The following is a 26,550-nucleotide window of genomic DNA, read 5'->3' as shown; positions in this document are numbered from 1 at the left end:
CGGGAAGGGAACTCCAGCTGACCCTCACAAGCAGAAAAAAGGGTTCATTATTTTTTGCTTTCAAGTTTTGGCACCAAGACAAGGGCCCGGCCGCAAGCCCTGCCTGCGGTACCGCAGATCCAGGCTGCCGCCATCTCCCACCGCGTTCTCCAGCAGTGGCCGTGGCTTCCAGCTGCCCCCAGCGATGGGGCTCTGCCCAGGTCAGGGGAAGAGTCCCCCAAGAGCAGCCCATCTGCATTTCCATCGATGGGAAATGCCTCCAGAAAAAGGCCTGCATGGCCAAGAGCTCTGCTGTTCCTCTCACCTACACCCCTGGTCCAACCACGTCGTTACCTCTTCACCTTGCTTTTCCTCCGGGACAGCCGCGCTGCCCTCCGGCACTCGCTCCTGGGGGCTTCCCTGCAGTCCAGGCTTACCTTGCCAAGGTCATCTTCTTTAAAACAGTCTCTGAGAGCTGGAGCAAACCGCAGAGAGCTGCCATCAGAAAAGCACTCACTTGCAAACCCAACAGCCAGCCACATACGGCTGGGGCGGGCGCGACACCAAAGCACCTTTGCACCCCAGTCCTTGCTGTGCTTATCATTTCCCTCTGCAATGTAAATCCCAAAGCCGAGCTGATTATTTCTCAGAGACACTTTGAAGCCGAAACAGCTGCTTTCTGGCAGAGCTGGTGAAGGGGAGCCTGCAGCACAGCGGGCAGGGGCCCCAGGGCCACCCACCGACCCTCGGGGTGGGCTGCCGAGGGGCGCAGCGCCAGCATCCCCCCTCCTCGCACGCTCAAACCCTCTCCCCGCGCACAAGGTTTTCCAGCGTGCGCCAAGTGATGCTTCGAGCCTCGGGCAGGCAGCTTTTCACCTTCTGAGAGCCAAAGCTGGAACATCCTGGGGCCAGGAACCTGCTACAGGGCTGAGCATCACTTGGGTGTGGCAGGGAGGCGAAAGCTTTCGGAGGGGTGCACCGCATCCCCTGCCCCAGCAGCTCCGGGACAGCAGCAGAAAGTCACAGGCTGCCAAGCCCAGGCCTTGGTGAGTCAGAGCCCGAGTGAGTCACGAGAGCGGCTGGAAAACCCCAAGAGTCTCGGAAAATACATAAACACCTCGTGGCTACTCTTTATTTGCCTCCCGGTCCTTCTTTTGCAAGCGTTTGGAGTGGATTCGAATCACGTCTGAGTTTCCCTCTAAAGCCTCGGAACAACGCAACGACCAGCCCCGCACGCTTTACGCGACGTGGAAGCTGGGGCTCTCGTGTCCCCTCTCCTCCCGGGGTGGGCTCTCCAGCCCCCGATAACCGGGACAAGTGCTCGCACCGCCCGCCCCAGCCGCGGTCCCACGGCTTTGGCAGGGAGCAACCGGCACAAGGCAGGGAACCGCCGCAGAGTGCCCCGGCTCCGCAGGCCTGCTCCCAAAGCACAGCGGGCACGGAGAGGGCAAACCCGAAAACTCCGGCAGCAGCTCCCCAGGGAAGGCCAGCAGCGGCGCGATGGCTGGGGGCACTCGGCACACGGAGGGAACATGGAGAGTCCCCGCAGCCAGCGGGACCGCAGCCTCTGCAGCAGCATCAGGGGCACAGGAGCCCGTCTGCCATCAGCCTGGGCACCCGAGACTCCTTCCGCAGCAGACCTGTGGGTTATTGCCCGGAAAGGCCGGCACAGCAAATGCGCCCTGCCCACGCCCCAGCCCCGTCCCTCCCGGCAGCATCTCTCCCGCACGCTCCCCGACGGGTCAAAAGAGCCTTTCAAAATTCAGCAGTGTCACGGCACAAAAACAAAACGGCCACATTGATCTTCCTGGCAGAGCCCTCCACAAAGAGGGCTACTCAGAAAACCTTTATCTAGCTTTCTTTTCTTTCCTTTACGTTTGTTCCCCAGTCCCCCCATCTCTCTTTAGAAGCTAATCTTTGCTAAGGGAACTTTTTGTTCCCCCTGCCACTGCTAATATACGCGTTGGCAAGCATGGCTGCGAGCACACATCTTCTGTGAGAGGCCCTGTCACGGGCTTTGAAACCAGGCCAATTAGCATTTTATTTTCATTTTTCAATCGCAATGTTTTACAACGGTTTAAAAAGCGGTTACTGAGCACTACGTAACTCTCACCAACAGATAACATTACAGTTTAAGGGATCCTTTCGTTTACCCAAGAAGAATTATCCGAGGTTAAGCAAAGCTCAGCTGTGGATAACTCATCGGTTGGGCGTGACTCGGATGTGAATTATTTCCAAAGCCGTCACTTCCATTACTCTCTATTCTCCTCGCTTTTCCCCGCTTTCCCTGTGCCTCAGCCCAGCAGCGACCGGGGCCAGGAGCCGAGGCCGAGCCCTCCGGCGGGATCGCCAGCCAGCGCCCATCGGCCGGGAAAGACCTGGAGCGTAGGGCCTGTCTGCCATTGCCACATCGGCCCCGAGGCAGCCCATGACACCCACAGACAGCAATCACAGCGATTTTAGATGGCATGGCCTCTCCACTTGACCCCAGCCATGGATGTGCCACCACTGCAGCGACGCTGGGAAGGAACCACCCTTCAACCCTGCTAAAACCACCAAAGCCTTCCCCAAACCCGGAGCTTTGCCGAGCCCAGTCACCCTTCCCAGCCGTCCTGCTCGCGGGTGCTGCGCCCTGCCCGCTGCTCCAGCCAGGAGCGGAACGGAAAGCAGGGAGAGGTTTCTCACACTTCACTAAATAAAGCTTCTGAAAGGGTCCAAGCCTTGCACCCCACGGGAAAGCTCCCTCCTCTCCCTCCCGGAGAGCTCGGTCTGTCACTGCGGCGAAAGCGCGGGCTGCAGCCAAACCATGCCCGCGCGCGGCCACTGAGCAGCGGGTTTAGTCTGCTCGCTTCGACACCGAAGAACCTGGGTTGTCCACGCAGAACAGAAACAAAGCTGAAGAGCCACAGCATCCCTGGGGGAGGAGAAAGCTATATCCCGATAAGTCTTCCCTTCTCCTTGGCAATATACAATTAAAATCCTCACAGCTTCCACAGCCACCCCCCCGCCACAACGCTTCCCCAGCCCCAGACCGCACCCTGCGTCCCCCCACCCTCGCTGCTCCCAGACGCCCTCAGCCCTTAATTACGTACTAAGGAAGACTCTCTCAGATACGGAAAGGATGCCCCTGTTATTTTCAAAGGGTCCACTGCAAACGCAAGCGCACTCAGGCTAAGGACACCAATTCATTCATAAACCCCCAGAAACTGCTGCGTGGCCAAGCAGCAGCTCTCCATGGGACGCATCCTCCACGCAAGAGATGTTCAGCTCTTCCCAGCAAAAGCATGTGCTGCTCCAACAAACTTCCTGCCAAAGCCCGTTGGTAAAAACAATAATTAAAAAAAAAACAAAAACAAAACCAAAAAAACCCCCATGTGGTTCTAGACCTGGATCATAACTGCGCTGCTTTGGGTGGGATATTTTGCTGTGTTTCAGAAAATAACTGCATATTCACGTGAGAAGCCCACGCTGCCCTGCCGCTCAGGCGGGCCGAGGGAACCCCCAGCCGGCCCGTGCCACCCGAGCTGGGGTCAGGCGCGGCTGGAGAAGGCTCGCTCCTACCTTCACGCTGCCAAGCTCCCTCCAGAGCGGGTGGGGGGAAGATGGGTGGTTCCCACATCAGCTCCCCGTCTTCCTTTCCCAAGTCCCTGCTCCAACACAAGAGGGGCTTTGCCCATGCCGCTGTATTAAAACCGCACAGCTCCCTTGGTTGGGACAGCGCCGAGCAACGTGAGAGCGGAGGAGCTGGTTCCGCTGATAATTCACGAGACAATTCATTTCAACGATGTGCTTGAGCACAACGCCTCACTGGGGGCTGCCCATCACCAGCAGCCTGAAGAAGCTCCAGGACTCATTCAAACCTGCAGCAACGGATAAAACATGGAAATAAGGACTGCAAAGCAGAAGGGAGATGAGAGGAAGGCAGCAGGGGTAGGCTTCAACATGCCGAAACGAGACATTTCAGCAGCTCACTGGAAAGCCTGGCCCACACTGACTTTCAGGGGGTAAGGTTTGGGTTCCCCCGCAGGGAGGCCGTCGATCCCCAAGCACACGTGTCCTCCAGCAAATCCCCCTGGGATGCACAGTGATGCTGTAACTGAAATCTCTCTCAGCAAGCGGCATGAATTCAGCACATCGAAACCCCCTGCTCAGTCTCGACCCAAGGGCATCGTCCACCTCATGCTCCATCAGAGCGGTGTCATCAAGCCAACATTTGCCATCACCCCAGAAGTCATGACCCGAGGGAGAGCTGATCTAGCGCCTCTGTGAGCAGAAATAACTATTTTTATTTCCATCTGTCAGGGGATACCTTCTGCTGCCTCTCTGAAGGCCAAAAAAAGAGGGAGAGCCTGGGCCCAAAACAGCCCACACAGCAACGCACGTGTGGCTCCCGGCTTTTGGCTGTGGCTCGACCAGCAGTGGCTCTGCGGCAGTCCGTACGCGCTGCGGTGACGGGGAGGCAGAGCTGGGCGCCTGGCAATAACCCGAATGAGAACCCACCCTGAAAACCCCTCCCGGGCAGCGCAAACAGCGAGCGGGCCGGCGGCGAGAGCCGCTCTGCTCCCGGCCCCCTCTGCCCTCTTTGCAAGCGCTAGCTCTGAGCCGACGCCGAACGGCGCAGGTCAGCGCTTCCCTCCGTCCGGCGCAGCGCGGCCGCGGCACGCGGCCCACCACCAGCTCCACAGCCAGGCGCTGCGCGAGCCTCACCCGCCTCCTTCCCAAACAGGGGTTTGATCCGCTGGGTTTGGCCTCCTCCCTCCCGTCACAGCACGCTCGCGGCCACAGCGGCACCGACACGCGTGTATCGCGCTAATTAAGCCTGAGCGGAACATAAAGTAACTCAGCATCTGTCTGATGCGCAGCCCCCAGCTGGCATGGCCTCAGACCAGAACCCAGAAACAAAATGAAACAAAAAAAGGAAAGAGAAAAGGGTGAAAATTGATTAAACTCCGGAGTTCAGTGAGCGACGTGTTTAATTGCTAATGTGGGTTTGGGATTGTTCCTTTTTAAGATTTTTTTTACCAGCCCAGCTGGTGTCATCCTCCAACACCCAGAGAGCAGCAAACAGATTGCAGGAGACTACTCACTGCCTCGCTGTGCTTTCTGCTTAAAAAAATAAAAAATAAAGAAAGATAGATCAAAGAAGTGAAAAAAGCTTCTGGTAATTTTTTTTCCCCTCTGTTTCCCAACTGGTCCCAAACATATTTCCTGCTGGGACTGACAAGGAACGCTGTCAAGTTAGAAATCACAGCTTTAAGAACCAAGTGGCATGAGATTAAAGGGAAAGGCTACTTTCCAAGCCAGGGATGATGATGTGGAAGGGTCTGAGCAAATCCCGCCCTGGCCGGATGCACGGACTTCCCAGCGCAGGGGCAGCGCGGGCGCGAAGGGGGTCTCAGCCAAGGGACCCTCCACCTCCCTGGGGACCCGCCACCCTCCTCCACCCTCCTCCCAGTCCTAAACCTTCACAGGAATTTTTTCCAAGCAGCCACACAACCCCCGTGCATCCCCTCTCGCTGTTTCTGGCTGGGAGCGTCAATGGGACACGGCTACCCCAGCGCCACAGGGACCGCATCCCGCCGGACCGCAGCTTGCAGCCGCCGGAGCAGCACCACGGGGACAGCAGCCGGCCGGTGCCGCCCCGCGTCCCTGCCGTGCCAGCTCGCGGAGCGCAAGGCGCGAAGGCAGCACGGCCACGCGGACCCATAGCTGCAGTAAGGTGCAACCAAAGGCGCAGGGGCTCCGCGCAACACCAACGCCATCCCTGCCACTGAAGATGACAGCATCTTGGCCGAGCTTGGAAGCAACGCACAATCAAGATCCCGATTTACTCCCCTTCAAGTGCGTGAGCAGCCACAGCACCACGAGCCAGCAGCGAGGAAAGCCTGCTGCGCTCGCCTCACCTCACCTTTCATTGGGAAGATCACACAAACAAACCAGCTCACAAAAATAATTTGTTTCTCTTCTCCGAGGAGGTAACGCTGTGCTAAAGGCGAGTCAGGGCTCAGGGCTCAGAGAGCTGGTGAGGAGGCGGTGCGAGAGGAACCCGGACAACCCAACCGCGGGTCCCGGGAGCGCTGGCCACCCGCAAACAGCCCGCGCGCCCCCGCAGAGCCGTGCGATGTGAGCTGCCCCGTGGCCAGGCTCCCCCAAGCGGAGCAGATCCCCTGAGCGCAGCGTGGCAGACCTGCCTAGGAAAAGCCAAAACAGGGGGTGGGGACCAAGACACAAATCACCAGCCCTTCGGCTCCCGCGGAAGCATCACCCGACAGGCAGACAACAGGATTCCTCCCAGAGCACCCCTCCAGTCCCAAGCAACTGAGGCTTGTTTGCATCAGCACAGCTCCCACACGGGTCCCCAGCAACGCCCACCCCGATGGGAAGGATGCGGATATTTCCCATGGGAGAAGCTCTGACCTCTTCGGTGGAAGAGTCGGCACGTTGCAGCTCATGCCTGAGGCTTGGGTCAAGAAAACCTCCGCGCACCCAGTCCCTTCAGCCTGGCACACACCACCTGCAGCCGGGCTCTGCTGTGAAAATCCCAGCATCCACCCTCTCTTCTTATGACTTTGAACATTAAAGCAAACATCCCACCACTCTTCCAGAGCTCTGGCACTGAGGGAATAGCACCAGCCCCCCCAGACCGAGTGGCAAAGCAAAGAAGATTCACATCCATTATCCTTCTCTTTGCTCCTCATGCACTGTAAAGAGCTGACATTTAGACCGCGTGGGAAGCCTGCGAGCATCCGAGGAGCAATTTGTCACCGGGACCGCATCAAAGCGGTGGCTTGCCAAGCGTCGCACCAGTGTGAAGCCTGCGTAGGAGCGGCCGCTGTGGATAAACACACGCTACGGCAGCAGGAGCGGGCAGAGCCCAGCCTCACCTCGTGAGCGGACATGGGCATCTCGGGTCGGAAGAAGCGGACGTGCTGCTCTGCAGACTGGAGAGGTGGCCGAGACCCCAGGCTTCCAGCTCATCCATGTCCCATGGCTTTCAGAGCCTCCAAATATGGAGGGGTGGCTGAGGACAGCAGATATTGTCACCTCTTGGCTTTCATCGATGGATCAATGCTTCCCGAGCCACAGCATGAACACGGGGGCTGGGGAAAGAACCCGGCGATGCAGGAGGGCAAATCCCGGCAGAAGCAAAGTCCAAGCCGATGCTGGCAGCATCCTCACCCACACAAGAGAGGACACGGCCCGCTCCTCTCCTCTCCTCCCCTCCTCTGGAGACAGCGGAGGCAAAGTCATTGCTTCTTCAGGTGTGCAAAAGCCCACAGAAGGAGCAGAGAGGCTCTTCAGCGGTCTGCCAGGCAAGCGCTGGGCGTCTCGAGTTCCTCTCTGCTCGCTCTGCAGAAGCGATGCTAAGGGCTGGCAGGAGCAGCCCGAGAGCAAACGGCAGAGACTCTCCCAGACCAGGCTGCTGGGATCAGCTCGAGCGCGGCTGTGTGCCCGCCCCGTCCAACCCAACCCACCCGCTCACTGCTTCCAGGCAGGCCTGATTCAGGAGTTATAGGCTGGACGCGAGACGCAGGAGATGGAGTAAAAGATGCTTCAGGGGAAGGAGAAGACAAGACTCCTTCTGCCTAGAGAATGATGAACTAACTGAACTTTTCTCAATCCAGGAAGAGGAGATGGAGCACACCAAGGGTGGGGACACATCTATACCCATGCTTCGGTGCGCAGGAGTGTCTCCAGCACAGCTGGCGCTCTCCAGAGACAGCCAGACAAAAAGCCACCCCAAAGCTCTCCACGCCCAACCAGCGAACAAAGCCCCTCTTGGCCCTCCTGCATAATAGCACTCTTATTTTTTTTTGAGCTGACAACAAATGACCCAAGGAGGGGGACAGCATCCTGCTCTCCAGCACGCCTCCCGGGTGCCGGCTCCAACATGCTTCACCTCCAGAAAGATGAACAGCAAGACCTTAAAACAAAAGTTGAGACAGCAAAGCATTAACGGCACATAACTTCTAGTCAGGAAACTGACAACTCATTCAAAAACAAGGTACAGAAAAATCAACAGCTCTTCCCTTCACCGGCTCAGCCCCGAGCTCACGAGACGGCGTTGCCCTTCGGCGCGAGCTCCTCTCAGCCATCTCCTGCCTGTCAGGTGCCAGTCTCATGCAGCGCTGCTTTGAAGAGGGGAAACAGAGGCAGAGCAGTTAGGAACCTGCGAGAGGCAAGCGAGGTGCAGGAGGCTGAATTGCCAGCGGCTGGGTTTGGAGGGTGCCAGCCCAAAGCGCAGCAGGCAGAGGACAGTCCCCTGGTCCTCACTCAGGCAGGACCCCCAGCACCCGTCCCAGCTCCCAGCAGCAGCTCTGCTTACTAAGGGGGGAATCAAAATCCCAGAGGATAAGCAGACCCAGGCCAGCGCGCGAGAAGCCGCGCTGGGAGGCGGTGCAGCATCCCGCGGAGAGCGGCACCTTACACTTCATGCTCTAAACCGCCTGGGTTTCACAAACGCAGACCTTACAGCCAATTTCCTTAGTGAACGCCTGTCAGATCAAAGCGCAGCACGAGTGAAAAGCTGAGCCAGCCGCTCCTTTGCAATAACCAGTTTAAGCTGCCTGAATGGCTCTCGCTGACATCTCTGCACGGCCACTCTTCAGGGGGACTGCAGGGACCAACCGGCACGGCCCACGAGAGATTCCCCCGCGCCCAGCAGCACCAACACCTCTGCAAACCCCGACCAGCACGGCCCAGGAGAGATTCCCCCTCGCCCAGCAGCACCAGCACCTCTGCAAACCCACCAAGTCCTCTGCCAACGCAAGTCATACGCTCAGCAGATCGGACAAGTAGCATTCATGGTTTTTTCCACGATGGAGCTTCAGCCGAGACTTGTGAGCTTCGTATGGAAAGGGATGGACGGCGCTGGGACGATCTGATGGCCTCCAGAGCTGACAGACACAGGCGTCCCAGGAAAAACCTAATTTCTTGCAACTTTTTCAGCAGGTCTTGATCTCCCTGATGGATGGGCCAGCAGGATCAGCAAAGCATGGGAAGAGGTCACTGCCAAGGTGCAAGTTCCAGCAGTCAGCCAGCTGCGCTTGAGGAGCCAGGAAAGACAAATCACTTATCTGGAACGGAGCGGGTGCAGGTCCCAGCCCGCGGCCCAGCAACTGCCAGCAGCTGCAGCTGCATCTCCTTCACCAGCCCTGCCTCCGGGGGACAACGCCCACCTCGGCCCCCGTGCCAGCGCCGAGAGTATCCGGGAGCAGAACGCAACGGAAGCCACCACGCGTTCCCTGCCTCCCATCTCTACCCCTCACATGCATAAATAACCTTCCGCATCCGTCCTCGCCTCGCACATTCAAAACAAAGCCAGTACGTCCACGTCGCAATCAGCGTTCCCAAAACAGGCACCCCTCGGCCCCAGCTCCTTTCTCCACGACACCATCTCCAAGCGTCTTCCAGTTTTCCAGCCTGCTGGGCTCCCTGCCGAGGATCCAAGCGTCAGGAGTTTCTGGTAAGAGTCATTGCTGTTAGACGCTAGGTGTGGCTGAAAATAAATTTGGACTTAAACTCTCACGGCTCTAGCCCAGCGATTAGTCTCACAAGACGCCAGCGTTCCTGGACGCGGCTGCGGGGCGTACGGCTTCCCGAGCCCCTGGCCCAGTTTTGCACCTGCAGATGTCATCAGCCAACGCTCAGCTTTAAACTTCTGCACCCAATAGACACACAAACCTCCATCCAGTGTTAATGAGAAGTGGTTCCCCACAGCAGTTTTGTGGGGAGAACACCATCTGAAGCGGTATGGAAGTACTCAGGGTAGGTTATTTTGAGAGGAACCTTTACAAATACGCTTCCGGAGTTTTCAATCCCGTTAGACGCCACGCTGCAGACCCCATCACGCCTGAACCACTGCTCTTGGAAATGTCTCCTTCTTCAAAGTACCGGGAGAGCTGCAGGCAGGGCATAATTTCTTCCTCGGGAGGCCAAAGAGAGTTGGCTTGTTTTTTTTTTTTTTTGATGTTTTACATTACAGGCTGGATTTTTATGGGTCACTCCACCACAAATGTCAGATGACTGCCAGGACGCAGAGCTGCAGTGGGTGGACCCAGCAGGCTTTCGCCTCGTGACCTTTATTTTCCAATCATCGGCATCGCAAAAATAAATAAATAAATAAAGCCGAAGGACAACCCGTGCACGTTTTCTCTTGGATGCCGGATGTTTGGTTCCCAAAAGCCCTCCACAGAAACAAGAGAAGAATCTGGATGTATTGCTTTGGCACATCCTGCGCAACACACGCCCTTCTGCATGTTATTTCCTGAGCTCATCCCATAAATCAGAGATGGCTGTGAGAGCAGAAAGGGGTTCGGCAGGCTTGCGAGGATTCGGCTGCGTATCACGCTGGCTTTGAAAAGGGAAATGCCCAAATCCCGGTCCCTCACAGCCAGATGTGCCTTGAGAGTCGTAGCCGGGTGCTCAGCCGGGGGACACTGCAAAACCTCCCTCCCTGTCCCACGGCCAGCTGGCCAAAGGCACAAACCAGCCGCGCGGGAGGAGCCTGCTTCCTCCAAGCCACGCGTTTTCCGGCCCCGGCGGGAGGGGTGCTGGCACGCGAGGACGAGCGGGAAGCCGGGCCGGCGCGTTTCAGAGCGCAGCACAGGCGAGGCTCCAGAGCCTCCCTCCAGTGAGCACGGCCGGCCAAAGCCGCTCCGCACGGGCTCCTTCCTGCCGCTCGGCGCGGGCTCTAATAGGGCCATGCTCGCAGGGGACAGCAGGATGCAGCTGATTAATCCGAGAGCTCTCTCAGGTGGAGAGGCACGTGGCACCAGGAGCAGCCCAGCCTGCTCCCCAGCCACCACGGCCACCCACACCTCCAGCCACTGTGCAGGAGCGCGTCCCACCCTCAGCCGCCGGCATCTGTCTCCAGGCATGAGTCGCGCAGCACGGCTTGCGCTGCGGCCCGCTGATGGGAGCTGTGCTGAGCAGCACGCGGGGAAAGGTGCTGGAGATCCCTCCCAAGAGGGCAGGCTCCCACCAGAGCGAAATACACTCCCAGACCAACCACAAATAAAGGAAAACAACGGGCAGGAGCAGAAGAGATGCCTAACCTGCGCCTTCGAGAGAGGGGTGGGTCAGAAACCTCTCTGCTCTTCATGTCCGAGACTCCTTTTGCTCCACGCTGCAAAAACAAGGACGTGGATCTATGCCCCAAAACCGGCACGTCGGCTGCCCAGCTCCCGAAGTCACACGGCTCACGCTGACGCTGCCGGCATCTGAAGGCAGCCCTCATCCTGCTGCTTACAGCCAGAGCACCCTCACGAGGGAAAGGCAGCGCAGGAGGACTGACCGCCTCATTAGTTTAACTAGTAAGCACGAATGGACTCTCAGGGACAGCCCAGCACTATTGTCGAGCCCGGCTGCACGGCCTGTGGCGGTGCTTCCATCTTCCGCCATAGACGCCATACGTTACGCACCCGTGGCACAGAAGCTGTACACTTACAGCGTGCGTCCCAGAGCATTGTACAGCCGGGACACCGCGCAGGGACAGGGCTCTCCGGCTGCGACAGCCGCGGCCTCCTACAGCCCAGCCGGCCAGGAGCTCTGAAAACGTCAGAGGTGCAAGAACTCGTTCATCTGGATTTTGGGGCCACACCTCTGCGCTCCTCCTCACAGACGTACCTGTTTACAGATAAAGATCCAAACAACGCGGGCTGATCTGCCAGCCGTTCATAGATTCGCCGAGGTCGCAGAGACCTTTAAGCTGGAGCGCACGGTCACAGCGCCCACGGCGAGCCGGAGCCTCCAGCTCCGCGGGCCGCGCTCAGCTCTGCAGTGGGTGACGCGCGCCTTCCAGCAACGGGATGGTCACCCTGCAGCCCGTGCAAAAGCCCAAAGCTAGGGCCAGGACGCTCCGGGGGCCGGCCCACAGCCGCTGGAAAAACAGCAGGAACCCACGCATCCCGCAGCTCCGGGTCTTGAGATCCATTTCCGCTCCCACCAGAGGAGGATTCCCATCAGCAGAGGCACTGCTACTACACGTTGATTTCTACAGAAGAGCACAGCAAACAGAACTGATGGGATATCCACAGCAGGGTTTTTAGAACAGCATGTCAGCCGTCACGGTGAAATCACTTAATAACACCTGTGAGCCTATTTAAGGGTCTAATGTGATAACAGCAGCAACGCTCCGTACCGCGGAGCACGACTTCCAGCCTGCTCAGAAATTCATACAACGCTTGCCTCTGCGCGCAGCCGACTCTCCAGATCACTTGAAGACACCGAGCGATGCTGGGACACATCTTCCACACGAGAGTACGCGCCGCGAATAGCTGAGCACGGGCCTAACGAGAGCCAGCGCTCCCCGATTGCGGGGAGCATAATTAACTGAGCTATGCTAATCCACGCGCCTGAATATTCATCACACCCATCATGCAATACATCCTGAATATTAAACAGCAGCTCCTCAGAGCCTGCGGAAGGAACAGAGGGACACCGTGCAGAAAACACTCTGGGACACGAGTGTCGCAAGGGAAACGCACCTACATGTCCAAAAAGAACGACTTTCTACAGGATCTGCAGCTGCACGCATTTTTGTATTGTATCTTCTTATTTTAAAAAACCTATTCATGCAGAACCGAAAGAGCTGAAGTTCAGCTCAGACCCTTAGAAACATCATGAAACAGAAGCCTTGAAAGATAACGGTTGGCAGTTGCTTCAGGAAACAGAAGTGCCTGTTCCAGGAAGGAAGCGGGTAAGCCTTCCCTGAGAGTCCCTACTGCAGAGAAACAGCGGGAGTACACGGAGAGAAAAATCAGAATTAACTGGAAATTTAGAAACTGCAGAAGGTTACACAGATCTGAGGCATCCAGAGAGATGCCATAAAGCAAACCGTAACAGAAAAGTGTCTGTATTGTGCAAATCTGTTGACAGAGGGGAAGAAAAAAAAAAAGCCACAGCTGGGCTCTGCAGATGTTCAAGGCCTCGCTTTCCGCAGGGTTTGAACGCGTTACTCAGGTGACACGTTATTCCAAACCCACCAAGCCACAGGACAGCATCTCCCGAACCAGAGGTCGGGAACCCCAGACCCACCTCCCTCCGCACCCTGCCCAGTGCAGGCAGCAGGCACGCGCAGCACCCTCACACAAATTATTCTCCCCCGGCTGATCACCGTGTAAGAGTCAATCATCGTAGGGTATCAAGTTCAGCAAGAATTTAATGTCTAACGATCTGGAGCTGCTGCAGTCGTACAATTTGATGCGCTCATTAATTTTTCATTTCTAATTTACCGATGCAACAGCTTCTGCCAAAAAAATTCCCAGTCCCCCCTCAATAATTTGGATGTGTTTTCGTTTCTGGTTAGCCCCCAACGAAAGCGCCACAGGGCCGCTCAGAGCGGAAATGTCGCGTTTCGAGCCCTATTTACAGGGTAGTGAAAAAAATTACACCCTCAAAAGCGCATCCTCGAGCTGGGTACCCAGCAGCGCTGCAGGAGAGCGCAGACCCCACCGGTGCAGAACACGCCCTCGTCCGCCAGGAAAGCAGCGCCACGGGCACGGCCGCCCTGGAGCAGCTGAACGGCCCCGGCGCTGCGCGTCACTGCTTTCCGAACCTCGTCTGACCACCGCCCACGCCGGCGGCTTGCCAGCAGCCCACAGGGCAGCACTAATTAAAATTAAAGCAAACGGCTCTCGCAAATGCTACCGACAAGGAGAGCAAGGGATGGCACGGGGACGCGAGCTGTGTCCTCGCAAGCGATAATGCGGTCCGAGCGTCCTCTGGCCTCACCCTCGGGCAGAAGCAGAGGTGTGGCCCACACGGGCTCATCACAAGCATCGTGCCAATCATGATGGCAAAAGGTTTGGGACTTCTATTTTACTCCTCTTCCTTTTGCTTTTGCAAGCATACCCGATGCTCTGCCGCTGCAGCACCGAAGGCCTGGAGGAGCCCTCGGGCTGGGAGAAGCTGGGAGGCGGCGGGCGAGGCTGTGGCAGGTACGGCACCAGCTGGTTACAGCGCTGCGGAGATGCGGTGTTCAAATCAGCTGCATCCCTTGAGAACCGTCCCGAAAGCCAGCACACGGAAGAAGCCGCTGTCTGGCGCTCTTGGCGGCCCCTCTCCCATCAAAAGCCATCAGTCTCCCAACTGAGACATCTCCCAAAGCAAGGAGCTGAAGGTCCAGGGCTGCTGCCTGGATGCCCGGACATCCCTCACCCGCCCTTCCCTTGCTCCTCTGATCTGGGCACGGCCACTCGATCTCTCTCCTATCACGGGACAAAGCAGCCAGGAAAATGCCGTATTTCCATGTGACCCACGTTCCGAGCCGCAGCAGCGGCTGCTCCCGTCGCGCGGCATCCCCAGGGCAGGCTGGGCTGCCAGACAGCAGCCAGGGCCATCCCTTGGGACAGGAACCGGCAGAGGACCATGGGCCTTTGTCCACACCAGGGACACGGCGAGGCGCCCTCCCGTGCCTGTTCGGCACCAGCTCCGTGCCTGCGGCTTTGCAAGGCCCATGGCTGCCGCAGCAAACAAAGCGATGGGAGCGATACCCCTGGCTGGGAACTCTGGGCCACAGCTCTCCCCTGCCCAGAGACCTGCTCCAACCAGTCACCGGAGCACAGCCCCAGCCCGGGATAACAGTGAACCAGGCCGTGCTTCCCCCGCACCATCCACCCACCCGAGGCAAAGCAGTCGACGCCGAGGGCCTGAGGAGCCTGCTGAGCAGCGGAGATGCCGCTGCTCCAGGTGGGTTGGGAAGAAGCGGCAAAAGCAGATCTGCCGCGGGCTGGGAGCAACGGAGCCCAGAGCGACAGCGCACCCGGAGCTGCCCGGATTGCTGCGGAAACAGCCCTCACCTCCTGTGTAGGAGGCACAGCAGGCACAGTTTAGCCCTTGTTCTCAGCTAACTCTGCTTTCTGTGCGGGAAACACATACTGTACGAAACTCAGCTCAGCCCCATGGCGGTACAGTGCATTATAAATTAGGCAGCGATCTCCGTGACTCACACAGTGCAAGCGAGAACACGTTGACAAGTCCCAAGGCGAAGCAGTGCTACATCACAGTGAGGAGGAGGTTTTTTTCCCCTCATTTTTCTACCCCACCACTCTCTTAAGAGCCTCGGAATACCTATCAGCTTTCCACATGCAGTTTGTCTAGCACAAGGACATTTTGTTTTTTAATCTTGAGTCCCACTCACACAAACGCACTGGAGGCAGCGCGCCTCTCTGCAGCGTAACAGACGATGGGCTTTCCACCTGGCTTACTGCTTTTCCTTCAGCAGCGAGCAGAGATGCGTGTTACAAAACACAGCTCTTTTTTTTGGTATTTCCAGGCTATCAATCAGCAGAAGCCTCAGCAACAGCAGAGGAAAAGCCTCCTCTGAGCTGGCCCTTATCTGGCTCCTGCCAAGGGAGCCGAGAAAGCGGAGAAGCAAAGGACAGCAGTAAATAACTGCAGCAGAACCCCTTCTCTGCGCACTCCTTCCACCACAGCCCACGGCTGGAGGAGCCGGCCGCAGCCCCTCAGCCAAGGCCTTTCCTGCCGCAATCTCCCCGTCGCAGGGAGTCGCTGCGCAGAGTAACCCCGCGCTCGGCTCAGCAGCCACCGCTGGCACAGGCAGGGCACCGCTATGCAGGGAGGACCGCAATTACAGGGTTCCAGCAATCTGGATTTATAACTGGCCGAGATCTCACTCGGCAGATAACGCACCGCTGTCCTATGCTCGGTTTATCTAGGTCACGCCATTAGTTTTGCTCGTAACCTACACACACTTTTAATTTGATCTTTGATGTCGACGTGCAGCCGGCGAGCCAAGCCAACGGATCCCTTTGCCACTGATTGCGCCAAACATCCTGACCCTTCCTGAACACACCCAGGGAAACAGGATGCTGCGGCATCCATCCCAGCTTTGGAACGCTCCCGGACATGCTCTCGCACCACGTGAGTGACCCCAGCGCTTTGACCGTCACCCCGTCCCGCCTGGCGTCCCGCGTGGTCCCCCCTGAAATTCAGACGCTCCCCGGCCCAAGCTCCCCTCTCCCAACAAGGGCCGGGCTGCAAATCCCAGCAAAGGGGAGCGGAACTGGGAAAACTCTCTCCGTCCATCTGAAAAACAGGTGGATGCTGTCGCTGCAGAAAACCTGGCGGCGGGCGACCGTGGTAGGAGATCGCTGCGGTACACCCTGCACTGTCAGCACCCCTGCGTTTGCAGCGGTTCTGCCGGCAGCTGTTTGAGCCGACGGGCGACGTCCGAGTTGCGGCACACAGCACATGGAGCCGCTCTTACGGACGAGCCAGCTCGCGGGCTTGGAAGAACAGCGGAACTCCTGTGTCCCAGAGCAACGGGCGTTACGTGAGCAACCACGGGCACGTCCAAAACCTCAGCCTGACGCCGTTCACAGCGCGGATTTACCGCAGTTCAGGAAAACCACTCACGTTTACCAGCTTCTGTATAACACAAACAAGTGAAGTTGAAGATGCACAAAATAAAAGCCATAATGCACGTCACAGGGACTAAAGACGGTTCCTAAACCACCTCAGTATATAACACAGTACGGACAGATCGCTCCAGAGCCCCTCGGGAAAGCCAGGCCGCAGGCTCGCGCTGGAGATTTCTGATGTAAAACAAGCTCGGAGGGGAAGGGAGCACTGGGAGACGGGTTAGGTTCAGACACAGCAGTATGGCAGGCATTCAGCCTTTCTAAGGAGGAAGGAAAAAAAAAAATCCCCTGCCAAAGATTTTTGTGGAAAGCACAGCCCTTTTGACAAAACGAAGTTCCTCGATTCAAACCCCAATTTTCCATCACAAAAGCCAACTTGAAAGGCGTTTCCAGCTCGTTCCAGCTACGGGATCAAAGCTGGGGATGTAGAGCAACTGCTCACGGCTCAACCCAAGTGTACCACAGACCTTCCCGAGCCGCTGATGAAGCTCACTGATTAACGACCAAAAGGGGGGCAGGAGGGGGTGAGCCCTGCGTGGGGCACGGGGGGACGCGCAGTTCTGGGGCAAGGCGGCCGCGCCGGGCAGCTGCCAGCTCCCCCGGCCGCAGGCTCCCGGGCCGCAGCGTCCTGCCAGCGCTCCCAGCCCAACCCCAGCACATTTTAATGATTTCAGGTATTTCAGATACTGCAAGGATTTCAAGTGTTGCCAGAGCACGCTATGGTCAGAACTAAGACCGAGGCCGTACGAGGAAGACGACACAAAATGCTAACGCAAATATTGACTCTGCTGGTAAGCTCAGCTTCGATCCTGTGCAGTTCTTGCAGCAGAGGCAGAGCATCAGGAAGAACGCCATCCAACAAAAGCCCAACCGGTGCCCAGCCAGAGGTGGGGGCTGCAGATGCCCGGGGACCCCCACGCAGCAGCCGTGCCCTGGAGCGAAGCCCCACTGGCGGCACGGGCACCGCGGCCCCGCTCCCCGACCCAGCCGCAGCTCCTGCAGCTCCACGGGGAGCTGCGCGGGGTGAACAGCACAGGAAGAATGTTTCTAGCAGAGTAGAGCATCCCTCCTCGTCCAAAATCACTTAAGACTGCTAGTTAAAAGAAAAAAAAAAAAACAAAAATATGTTCTGGCAACCTGCAAAACTGGGCTGGCTGAAGCAGCAATTTATGTTGTCAAGGCTTTGTGTCTTCAGACGAACGTGCCTGGCCAGCTGACACGGGACAGATTAGGGAGAAAATATTAAAAGGGTTTTAATTCCTATCCCCAGGTTTTATTGTATGCAAACATACGTGGTCATTTCTTTCTAAGGTTTCCAATTTTCTAATTTAGACATTTCCTCATGGAGAAAGAATGTCCTGGACTACGGACCGGGCTGCTGGCGCTGCTCTGTGCACCGGGGGAAGCCTAGGTGAGGCACAGCGCGGATGAGACGGGGACATCAGGGTCTGAGCGCAAACATCAGCCGCCACGGACCCTTGACATTCCACGGGCACGCACCGGCACTGACACCGTTTGGCAGCACCACGCGAAAGACTGGGACGCGGGGGGCAACAGGGACAAAGCACAGGACGTCCTGCAGCACATTCGTCCTGACGCCGCAGATGTTCACCTCTCATCACATCGGGTTTGGGAGATTCTGGAGAAGGGCAGGTGGGAAACCAGCCTGGGAAACTGGACATCTGGAAAGATTTCTTTCCAGGTATAATTTTTTTTTTTTTTTAAACTTTTTTTAACTTTGAACTCAGTTCGGATCAATACGCGCTACCAGCGAAGGGGGCTGGAGAGCAACTGCCCAGTTCTGCTGCTTCAGCTCAGGGAAAACTGGGACAGAAAACGTGGGCTGTCCTGGAGAAGAGGCTCCCCGCCACGGGAAACGCCGGTCTCAGCAGGAAGCAGGTGGAAGGAGACCCTGGACAACAGGACCGTGGGGAGGGATCTTCAGAAGCCTCCAAACCCTGGTAAGGCTCCAGCCACCTTCTCCGCAGGACGGCAGCCGCCCTTGGCTCCGTCCCTCTGGGAGACACAGGGACGGCTCAGCCAGCCCCCGGGGATGGCATCTGCCAAGAGCCACGCGCTGAGCGGCCTTCCAAAAGGAAATGCCACAGCCCGAACCACCCTGCTGCCGTCCTCTCAGAGAAACAGGCACAGCCGAGAGCACAGCAGCCTCGGGGGATGATCCTCACGGGTCCCCCAGGCCACTCTGCCACCCCAGCTCTCTCACAGACAGGACAAACCCCGGGGCACCTCAGTGCACAGTGATGTTCCGCTGTCCAGCCGTCTGGGGAGAAGGTCTGACGGCTGGGCCTAGGCTTTGCTCTAACTGTGCAAGCGAGACCCAGCTCAGCCTCCTGGCTGCGAGGTCCCGGAGGAGCCCACAGGCTGCATCCCGCCGCCTACATCTCTCCCAGGAGCTGTTTGGCTTCAACAAGAGGTGCTGCCTGGGGCATCCGGAGCCAGCTTCTGCTCCGACAGCCGTCCCTCAGCAGGCATCGGCCCCCGCAGACGACCTGGCCCATGGGCTCGCCGGGTGCTTACCTTCAGCTTTTCAAAGCGATCGCTGAGCGATGCCACTTGGTGGTCCCGGTGGCGGCCCACCAGTTTACATAAGGCACAGATGAGCTGGTCGTCAGCAACACAGTACATGTTCACCTTCTCGTTCTCGTGCTCCAAGCACGTGAGTCCTCGGAAGTGCGCGTCGGGCACCGGCTCCACCAGACGGTGGCTGGTGAAGGGCTTCTTGTTGGGGTGGGTGGCCCGCAGGCAGCGGTCACAGTAGGACACCTCACAGGTGATGCACGTCTTCACGGCGTCCCGTGGGGGATCCTGCTCACAGAACTGGCAGGCGATCCTCTCGCTGGCCACGGACATGGTAGGGCTGTTGCGGTACGTCCTCTCGCGGCGGCTCTCGCTGGGGGAGTTGGGGCCGCTCAGGGATGCTTTCTGGAAGCGGTCGATGATGTTTTGCAGGGTCACATTCCTCTTGAGGCCCTCCAGGCCCCGGTGATTGAGGGAGATGACATAGCGGCACGTGGGGCACTGGAAGGCGGTGATGGGCTCGATGGACTCACTGGAGGAGCAGCTGGACACCAGGACGCGGTGGGCGCAGCTGAAGCAGAGGCTGTGGGCACAGGGCAGCAAGAGAGGGTCTTCGAACAACTCCAGGCAGATTGGGCAGGTCAATTCTGACTCCAGTGTTTCCATCTTTAGTTAAAACGATCCTGATTCAGCATCAAAAACCATGGAAGGTGCTCTGGTACCTGGGAGAGAGAAGAGCAGAGATATGAGACAGCGGCTCTCCAGATAGCTTCTCTCCACCAGAAACAGGAGCTGGGGAGCCGGCCCATCACCTCTGCTGCAACACCCCGACACTCAGCACCCCGGCGCTGCTCCTACAGCCCAGCCAGGATCACGCCAGCGCGGCCGCAGCGTCTCACCATACCGTCCACCTGAGCCAAGCCACCCGCTCAGACCAGTGCCCAGAGAGGCCGTGGGACGGAGAGAAGGGTGCAAGGAGCGAGCTCCTCTCCATCACCCAGCCAGGCAAGAGGACCTGGACAGCAAGGCTGAGGACAAAACCAGGAGAAACCACATGATTTCATGCTGCTTTTAGCGAGCGCTTCCCCAGACAGGAACAGGAGGCCATGGTGGTGTCCCACGGTTAAAGGCTCTGCTGCACAAAGACAAACCTCTAAACACCCCCTCTGCCAGCTACACAGCCCCATCTCCTTTTGGTGATGGGGAAAAGGTGAATCACGTCCTGGAAACTCTGAGCAAAGCACGTCAGGAGCTCTAACGTACCGTGCTCCCGCACTGGTTTTGTCCCAGCCGCTGCCTTTAGCGGCGAGGTGGGGAAGGAAGAGCAGCACAATTACAGTCTGCAAACCTCCACCTCTCAGCTGTCCTCCGCTGCACTCCCCCAACAACCCGGGATGCCCAAATCAGCTCCAGTTGGAGGCAGACAAGCTCGTATTTTTTGAATACCTCCTCTGCACGAGGCTGGAAACAGGCTCCCTGCAAGCCACCGTGGCCGCTGTCGCACCCTTTCCAAGCCCCGTTTTTGCAGAGCACCAAGTCGCACCACGAGCGCCGGCGTCCTAGCATTCTCCCAAACGCCATCCCCTCCTTGCGTGCGGCAGCCACCGAGCCCCCCCTCCACCCGGCTGCAGGACAATTCTCCGTCCAGGCTGGAGGACAAGTAAATGGCACACCGACAGCCCCACCTTCCCAAAAGCCCACAGTGGGCCCGGGCTCTGAGCCCACCTCCAGAGCTGGCGATTCACCTCTCCCTTCTCACCCGCGCTCCGGATCCTCCGAGTGGCTCCAGGGCCTCGAGCGATCCCGGTGCTCACGGCCATGTGCTGGGGCCGGGTCCGGCCTCACCCGTAAGCGGTGCTGGGAGCGCGGCAGGGGCTCTGCCCGCCCCGGGCCGATGGCTGCTTCCAGCACCTGCAAACGGCAAACCAGACGGGTGCCCTGCCCGGACCCGCCTGTCCCACCACCTCTTCCTTGATGCCTGAAATCGGATTTGTGAGTGCCCGGAGATCTTGAGCTCTTCCCTGCACCAGCTCAAGGGGCTTAGAAAACTAAGCAATTTGATATTTAGACGTGTTAACGCTGCAGCAACCTTATCAAGGCCTGCCCAAATACAGCCTTGCACGTATAAATATGTAAGTACACACATTTTTTTTTCTTCCCCTCAAGAGCGACAGTCGAAGAGCAGCTGTGTCCAAAAAAGCCGAGGAGCACAGAGGCTCCCAGCAGCTTCCTCCCTGCAGCCCCCGGAGCTTTTCTCCAGCCTGGGAGCCCATCTCAGCCTCGGGAACGCGGCGAGGAGGAAGCGTTCCTGGCCGCCTGCCCGGGAGCTCTAGCACAGCCGGAGCAGCCAGCCACTGCCAGGCAGATCCGCAGGCTCCCAGCGCCCCAGGCCCGGCGGGACGAGGGGGCACAGCCGCAGCACCCCCATCACCACCTCTGCCACCACAGCAGCTCCCCGGCACTTCCTTTGGGCACTCCCGCTGGAAAACCTCACAGCCTGCCTCAGAGTCAGGGCTGCTCCCTTGCCTGGCCAGGACGCTCCAGGCAGAGCGGCCGCCGCGCCGTCAGAGCCTGAAGCTCCCGGCACACCCCCAGCACCTCGCAGCGCCCCGACTCGCCCATGGATCCTCTCCAGCCAGCAGAACACAAGGGAAGAAAGACGAAGGATGAGAACAGGGTTTGTTTCAGGGTCTGACCAACTCAGGGAAAACAGAAATGAGGACTGGTGCGAGAAGCTCCCGCCGGCCGGTGCCGAGCGGAGCGAGCCACTCATCACCAGGCCAGTCGCCACAGAGCGGCCGCTGCTGGCTTCGGTGCCTTCTGAGGCAAAAAGATGCAAAAAGTTTAAACAGCCTTTGGCTTTGTTGCTGAGGGCCGTTCGTGCGTTAGTCTTGCTTTCCGTGCTGGGACGATGCAGAGGAGCCCCAGAAGGCAGGCGGGGGCCCGGGCCGGAGCTCGCCTGAGAGGCACCTGGGTGCAGCAGCCAGCACAGCCTCCGACGCCTTTCGTACCTCTCGCTTTGATGTTGGCTTTGATGGCCAGGATTGACGTGGCACAAGGAATAGCCGATTAGACTAAAACCTGCCTTGTTTAGAGTAATTAACTCCCTAAATATAAAGTTATAAAGTACTAACATGGTTTACGAACAGCTCCGTGTCACCCATGCCCAAGGGTCAGCCGACCCGGCCACGCTCGCGCCGGCCATGGGGAAACTGCCGGCGGCTGGGCAGGGCCGCAGCTACAAGCGGCAGCAGTTTAATAGAGCAGCAACACAAAACCAAACATTTTTGCCGTGGAGCCACCTGGGTGGGATTTCTCCCATTGCGTAACACAGGGAGGCACGCAGTGTCCTTCCAGCGCACGCGCGTGCCTCTGCTCGGCGCGACGGCAGCGAGGAGCGGCTTTAGGCTTGGCCACAGCTACACCTGGAAACCGGTCCCCTTGCCCCTGCCCAGGCACGCGGCACAAGGAGCCCCGCAGCTCCTCGCAAGCCCCGCGAGTTACGGGTTTGATTTATTTAGGATGTACTTCCCGGTGCTCTCCAGGTATCACTGTGTAATTATCACACATCAGGCTGAAAAACCCAGTTCCAGCCAGCGCTTGGCTTCGCTCCCGTTTGGTGGTGACAGGAAATCACGCCGCACGCAGGCTGAGGCAGTCACAGCAGCACCCGCTTTCCCAAAGGGCTACGGAGAATTCAAAACCCCACAACGTACACTGCAGGCCAGGTTTTCCCCTCCGCACACCTTCCTGAGCTCTCCCAGCCCTCGCTTCTACCCACATTCGCCACGTCCACCTGGAACTCCCCCTGGTCTCCCCCAGCACCAAAAACGGGCAGGGCTTCGCCAGCCTTTCAGAGCCCCCCATCGCAAACCACCTCTCCTCTCCGGTCCTGCTTAGGCAAACACTAACTCCTCAGGCTGGTATTTTCCACACCAGGTGTGATTTTTAATTTTTTCCCCTTTTTTTTTCCTCCTCTTTTTTCTTTTCCACCCTCCATCCCCAGCTTCAGCCCAAACTGCTCAGCCACTTCCAAGAATGAGGCTTAAAAAAAGCTATGTTGCTCCACCCGTACATTTAAAAAATAAATAAAATATGGCAACCCTTTCCTTAATTGGCTCCACGACAGCAGGATATAAAATCTGGGCAGCAGTTGTCTGTGTGCTTTTTGTTGTTCTCAGGAAAATGAGCTCGAAATTGGATCGCTGTTCAGGGAAAAATAAAACGCCCCATCCAGCAGGCACGTCCCGTCCCCACAGAGCCCAGGCTGCTAAGGACCCCCGCAGCAGCAGGGACCCCCTCCCCAATGTAACGGCGGTGAGGGGCTCCCACCCCGCGCCCCCTGGCCCTGCTAACAACACCGCGTTCCTGCAGCCATAGCCTTTCCAACGAACCACCCCGAATTTGCCCCGGGGACAGGCCTGTCCCAAGAGAATCGGGGGTCCCACAAGGAAAAATGGTCCCCATGTAGTTCCCAACAGCCTCCAACCCCACGAAGATACTCGAGAGAAGAGAAGGGAGGCAACCAGGCTCCTCCAGCCATTTCAGACCTAGTGTTACCCAGTTCTTCTGTGCTTGACTTGCAGCCTTGATAAGCTGGTGCCCATGGAGCTGCTACGCATATTTAACACCAAATTTCAAGCTTAAAGTCCCAGACGGTGAAGAGCATCCTCCAGCCAGGCCGTCGCTGCCGCGCTTGCTCTTTCCTCCCTGTGAATCTGAAAACATCAAACAGCACTTGGCCTCTCCTCCCACAGCTCTGCCTTAACAGTTTCCTTAGTCACTGGGGGAATTTGTCCGAGGCTTTCCGAAAATCCAAATAATTCACCGCCCAACTGCTCCCCCAATCACCACATTGCAATACCCAAAAAAAGAAGGGAAGAAAAAAAACCCTGAACAAACTGGAGTTCCTGTATAAAAGCCACGTGTCGGTGTCCTTAATCTATCACACTGAGGCGCAGGCATTTCCACATGAGCTTTAATTATTTTTCTCAGCCAATTTGCTCGGTGCTAGAATAAAGCTGGTTGCTCTGTAATTCCCACAGTTCCTCTCGCACCTCCCTCCATTGAGGACAGAGCAGAAGCGGCTGCGCTCCCATGTAGCAGTTGCTTTTAACAAGAGATGACTTTGCTGGCCGTTCAGCCGCCTCATCGTTAAATTCCTTCGGAGGAGCCAGCCAGAGCCCACCGTGCGCTGGCGACCTGTTGCTCTTTCTCCACTTGCACAGTACCTTATTCCCTGGGGAATTCCACCTTCATGGCTGCCCGAATTGTCCTGACTGACGGGATGAAACCGTTTCGCTTCATCGCAACATCCACTCTCCACCCACCGCAGGGCTCGGTGCCGGAGCAGAGCTCACAGGGCTGGGAAGGGCTCTGGCGCCCAGCTCCCTTGGAGGTGCCCCCCAAACACCGCTGCCCTTGCAGCCAGCACAACTCGTTTAGGTAGGGTGCGTGTCCCCATCCCAAAAAGGGGACTGTTTCCACCGCGCACACTGCACAAGCCCTAGTAACCACACGCTGGCCGTGCCCTGAGCCTGGGCACTCCAGCTCCTCGCCAGCACCTCTGTCCCGCACGTCCCGCTGGCACCGCTCCCAGGATTTTGGCAGTTTCTATACACACCACGGAGCCTCAGCCCCAGCAGGCTCTCCCCAGTGCTCCCCCAAATACACTGGCCCTACCTCAGCACACTCCATGCCCAGCACGCCCCGCCGTGCTTCCCCTCCTGCCAGCGCCGCAGCTGAACCTTTCCCACTGGTTTCAACGGCTGATAACGCTCCTACAGCTGTACAGAAATCAATTGATTACGCTATTTGTTCTGGTAATGCCATGCAACCTTCCCACCCACAGCCGCCTCCGGCCCGCCCGGGGTGCAATGCAGAGCCCCGCTCCCGCGGGCCAGGAAGGACGATGTGGGGAGGGCTCGCGACAGCCGCGGGGGTTTTGGCCCAGTGCTAAACCATCAGCTGCTGGTGTCGGATTTGTCCAGCCCGACAGGATCGCAGTGCAGGACGAAGCACAAAGGCTGCGTTGTTGTTTTAAGTTGGTCATGGCTGCACAAGAACACAAGCCAGCACCAAGCCGTGCTCCCCACTCACCGGTACCAGGTGCCGGCCTTGCAGCACATCGTCTGGGTTTCATGGGGATCTTGAAAGCACCCCAAACCCACCAGCATCCACGACAGCCCTCCGCAGACAGAGCCGAATGCTCCACCCGTAGAGGCAAAGCCTTCAGCGTGAGCCCAGCACCACTCACATTTCGGGTGAACTCACCAGGGAGCAGAAGCAGCTCCGGGGAGCTCGTCTTAGGGTTCCTGCGTGGGGCGAGGACGCTCTGGCCAAAGCCCACGAGGTCTCCACCACGAAGAGATCTCATTCACCTCCAGCCTCCAAGATGACAGAGAGACATGGACCGCACAAAGCTCGTCTGTTTTGTCTCCAGTTGCATCCTGGCCAAAGTGAAGGTTTTACTTCTTTCCCACAAACGGCGCCCGGCTCCGCAGCGTGCACGAGGCACCACGCTCTGCCCTGCTCGGCGAGGTGACGGCTCCCCGAGCGCTCCCGTGGACCTTAGCACAGCACGTGCCTACCAAAGGCTCTGGGGAATCCAGCGTTTGGAGCTTACGAAGTGCAGGGCAGAGCGGGGAGAGAATTCCTGACATTTGCTCACCAGCTCTTGCAGACGCGCATGCGAGAATTGCGCCGTACAGATTCCTCAGCCGCTGGAGGGGTTCAAAGAAATCCCACGCAGCAACGGTGCACATCACACTGCAGGAGCCTCAAGAGGCAATTCCCACAGACGTGGCACGGAAACCTTCCCCTGCCACCTCCTTCAGCGGCCTGGGGCTGGCAGGACACAGAAAGGTGCAGGGGATCTCCCCGGTCCCCTCCAACTCGGAAGAGTCTGGAGCGCAGCGCCGCTGGTTTTGATTCCCATCGGACACCACAGCTCCCCAGGGCGCTCTGCGCTCCCGCAATCAGTAACGCCAGGCACCGCAGCAGCCAGGCTCACCCTTCCGCAGGCAACGGCCTATCGCAGACCTCCGCTCCGTGCACTGTGCCGCGTCCGTCCGTCCGTCCCAGCCTCGCGTTTCTGCCTGGCACTGCCAAAACCCAGCAGCCACTACCCCTCTGCCAGCAGCTGCTACCACAGCTCGGGGGCCAAAGCCCCGCAGCCCAGGGTGATGGCGACGCCGGGCAGCCCCAACCCGCGGTGCCGAAGCCGGGGGCATCTGCGGGAGGAGCCCCCCTTCCCCAGAGTGGCGCAGATGCAAGGGAGCCACTTCCAGCCCGGTCATTGAGAAAAAGCAGCTGGGGACTTGGCACACCACCGAACTGGCACGTCCACCGCTCCCATGGCCCTGGCAGCCCTGCCATCCCTGCCAACCCTCCCTCCCCTGCCCCTCAAACCCCTCCTCTGCCCCAGTCTCACCACCGCCCTCCTTCACCTCTCCTGCAGTCATCTGCTCTCCCGCCACCCTGGTCTAACGGCTTCTCCTCCGCCGCCCAGCATGCCCAGCCGCTGCTGTACAGCAGGCGAGCAAAACGCAGCACACGTGTCGGCACCGGCAGCTCCCGAAAAAAGAGCTGCGCCCGGGCAGCTGCTGCCAGAACACATGTCGCAGCAGCTTTTTGATCCAAGCCTTTC

General features: G+C 58.2%; 1 protein-coding gene across 2 annotated transcripts in view; it reads right to left on the bottom strand.

The window, feature by feature from the left end:
- MID2 (midline 2) overlaps positions 1–26,550 on the bottom strand; it is an 89,001-nt gene that overhangs the window by 37,688 nt on the left and 24,763 nt on the right. For both annotated transcript variants that reach the window (XM_086756692.1, XM_086756691.1), the window contains one exon: positions 18,903–19,624. In XM_086756692.1, the coding sequence (XP_086612818.1) occupies positions 18,903–19,568 (666 nt within the window). In that variant the 5' untranslated portion in view covers positions 19,569–19,624. The remainder of the gene's footprint in view (positions 1–18,902; positions 19,625–26,550) is intronic.

The sequence above is a fragment of the Chlamydotis macqueenii genome, chromosome 11, assembly GCF_036417535.1.
Source record: "Chlamydotis macqueenii isolate bChlMac1 chromosome 11, bChlMac1.mat, whole genome shotgun sequence".
Lineage (NCBI taxonomy): Eukaryota > Metazoa > Chordata > Aves > Otidiformes > Otididae > Chlamydotis > Chlamydotis macqueenii.
The sequence above is the reverse complement of the archived record's forward strand: the minus strand, read 5'-3'. Positions and strand labels throughout refer to the sequence as shown.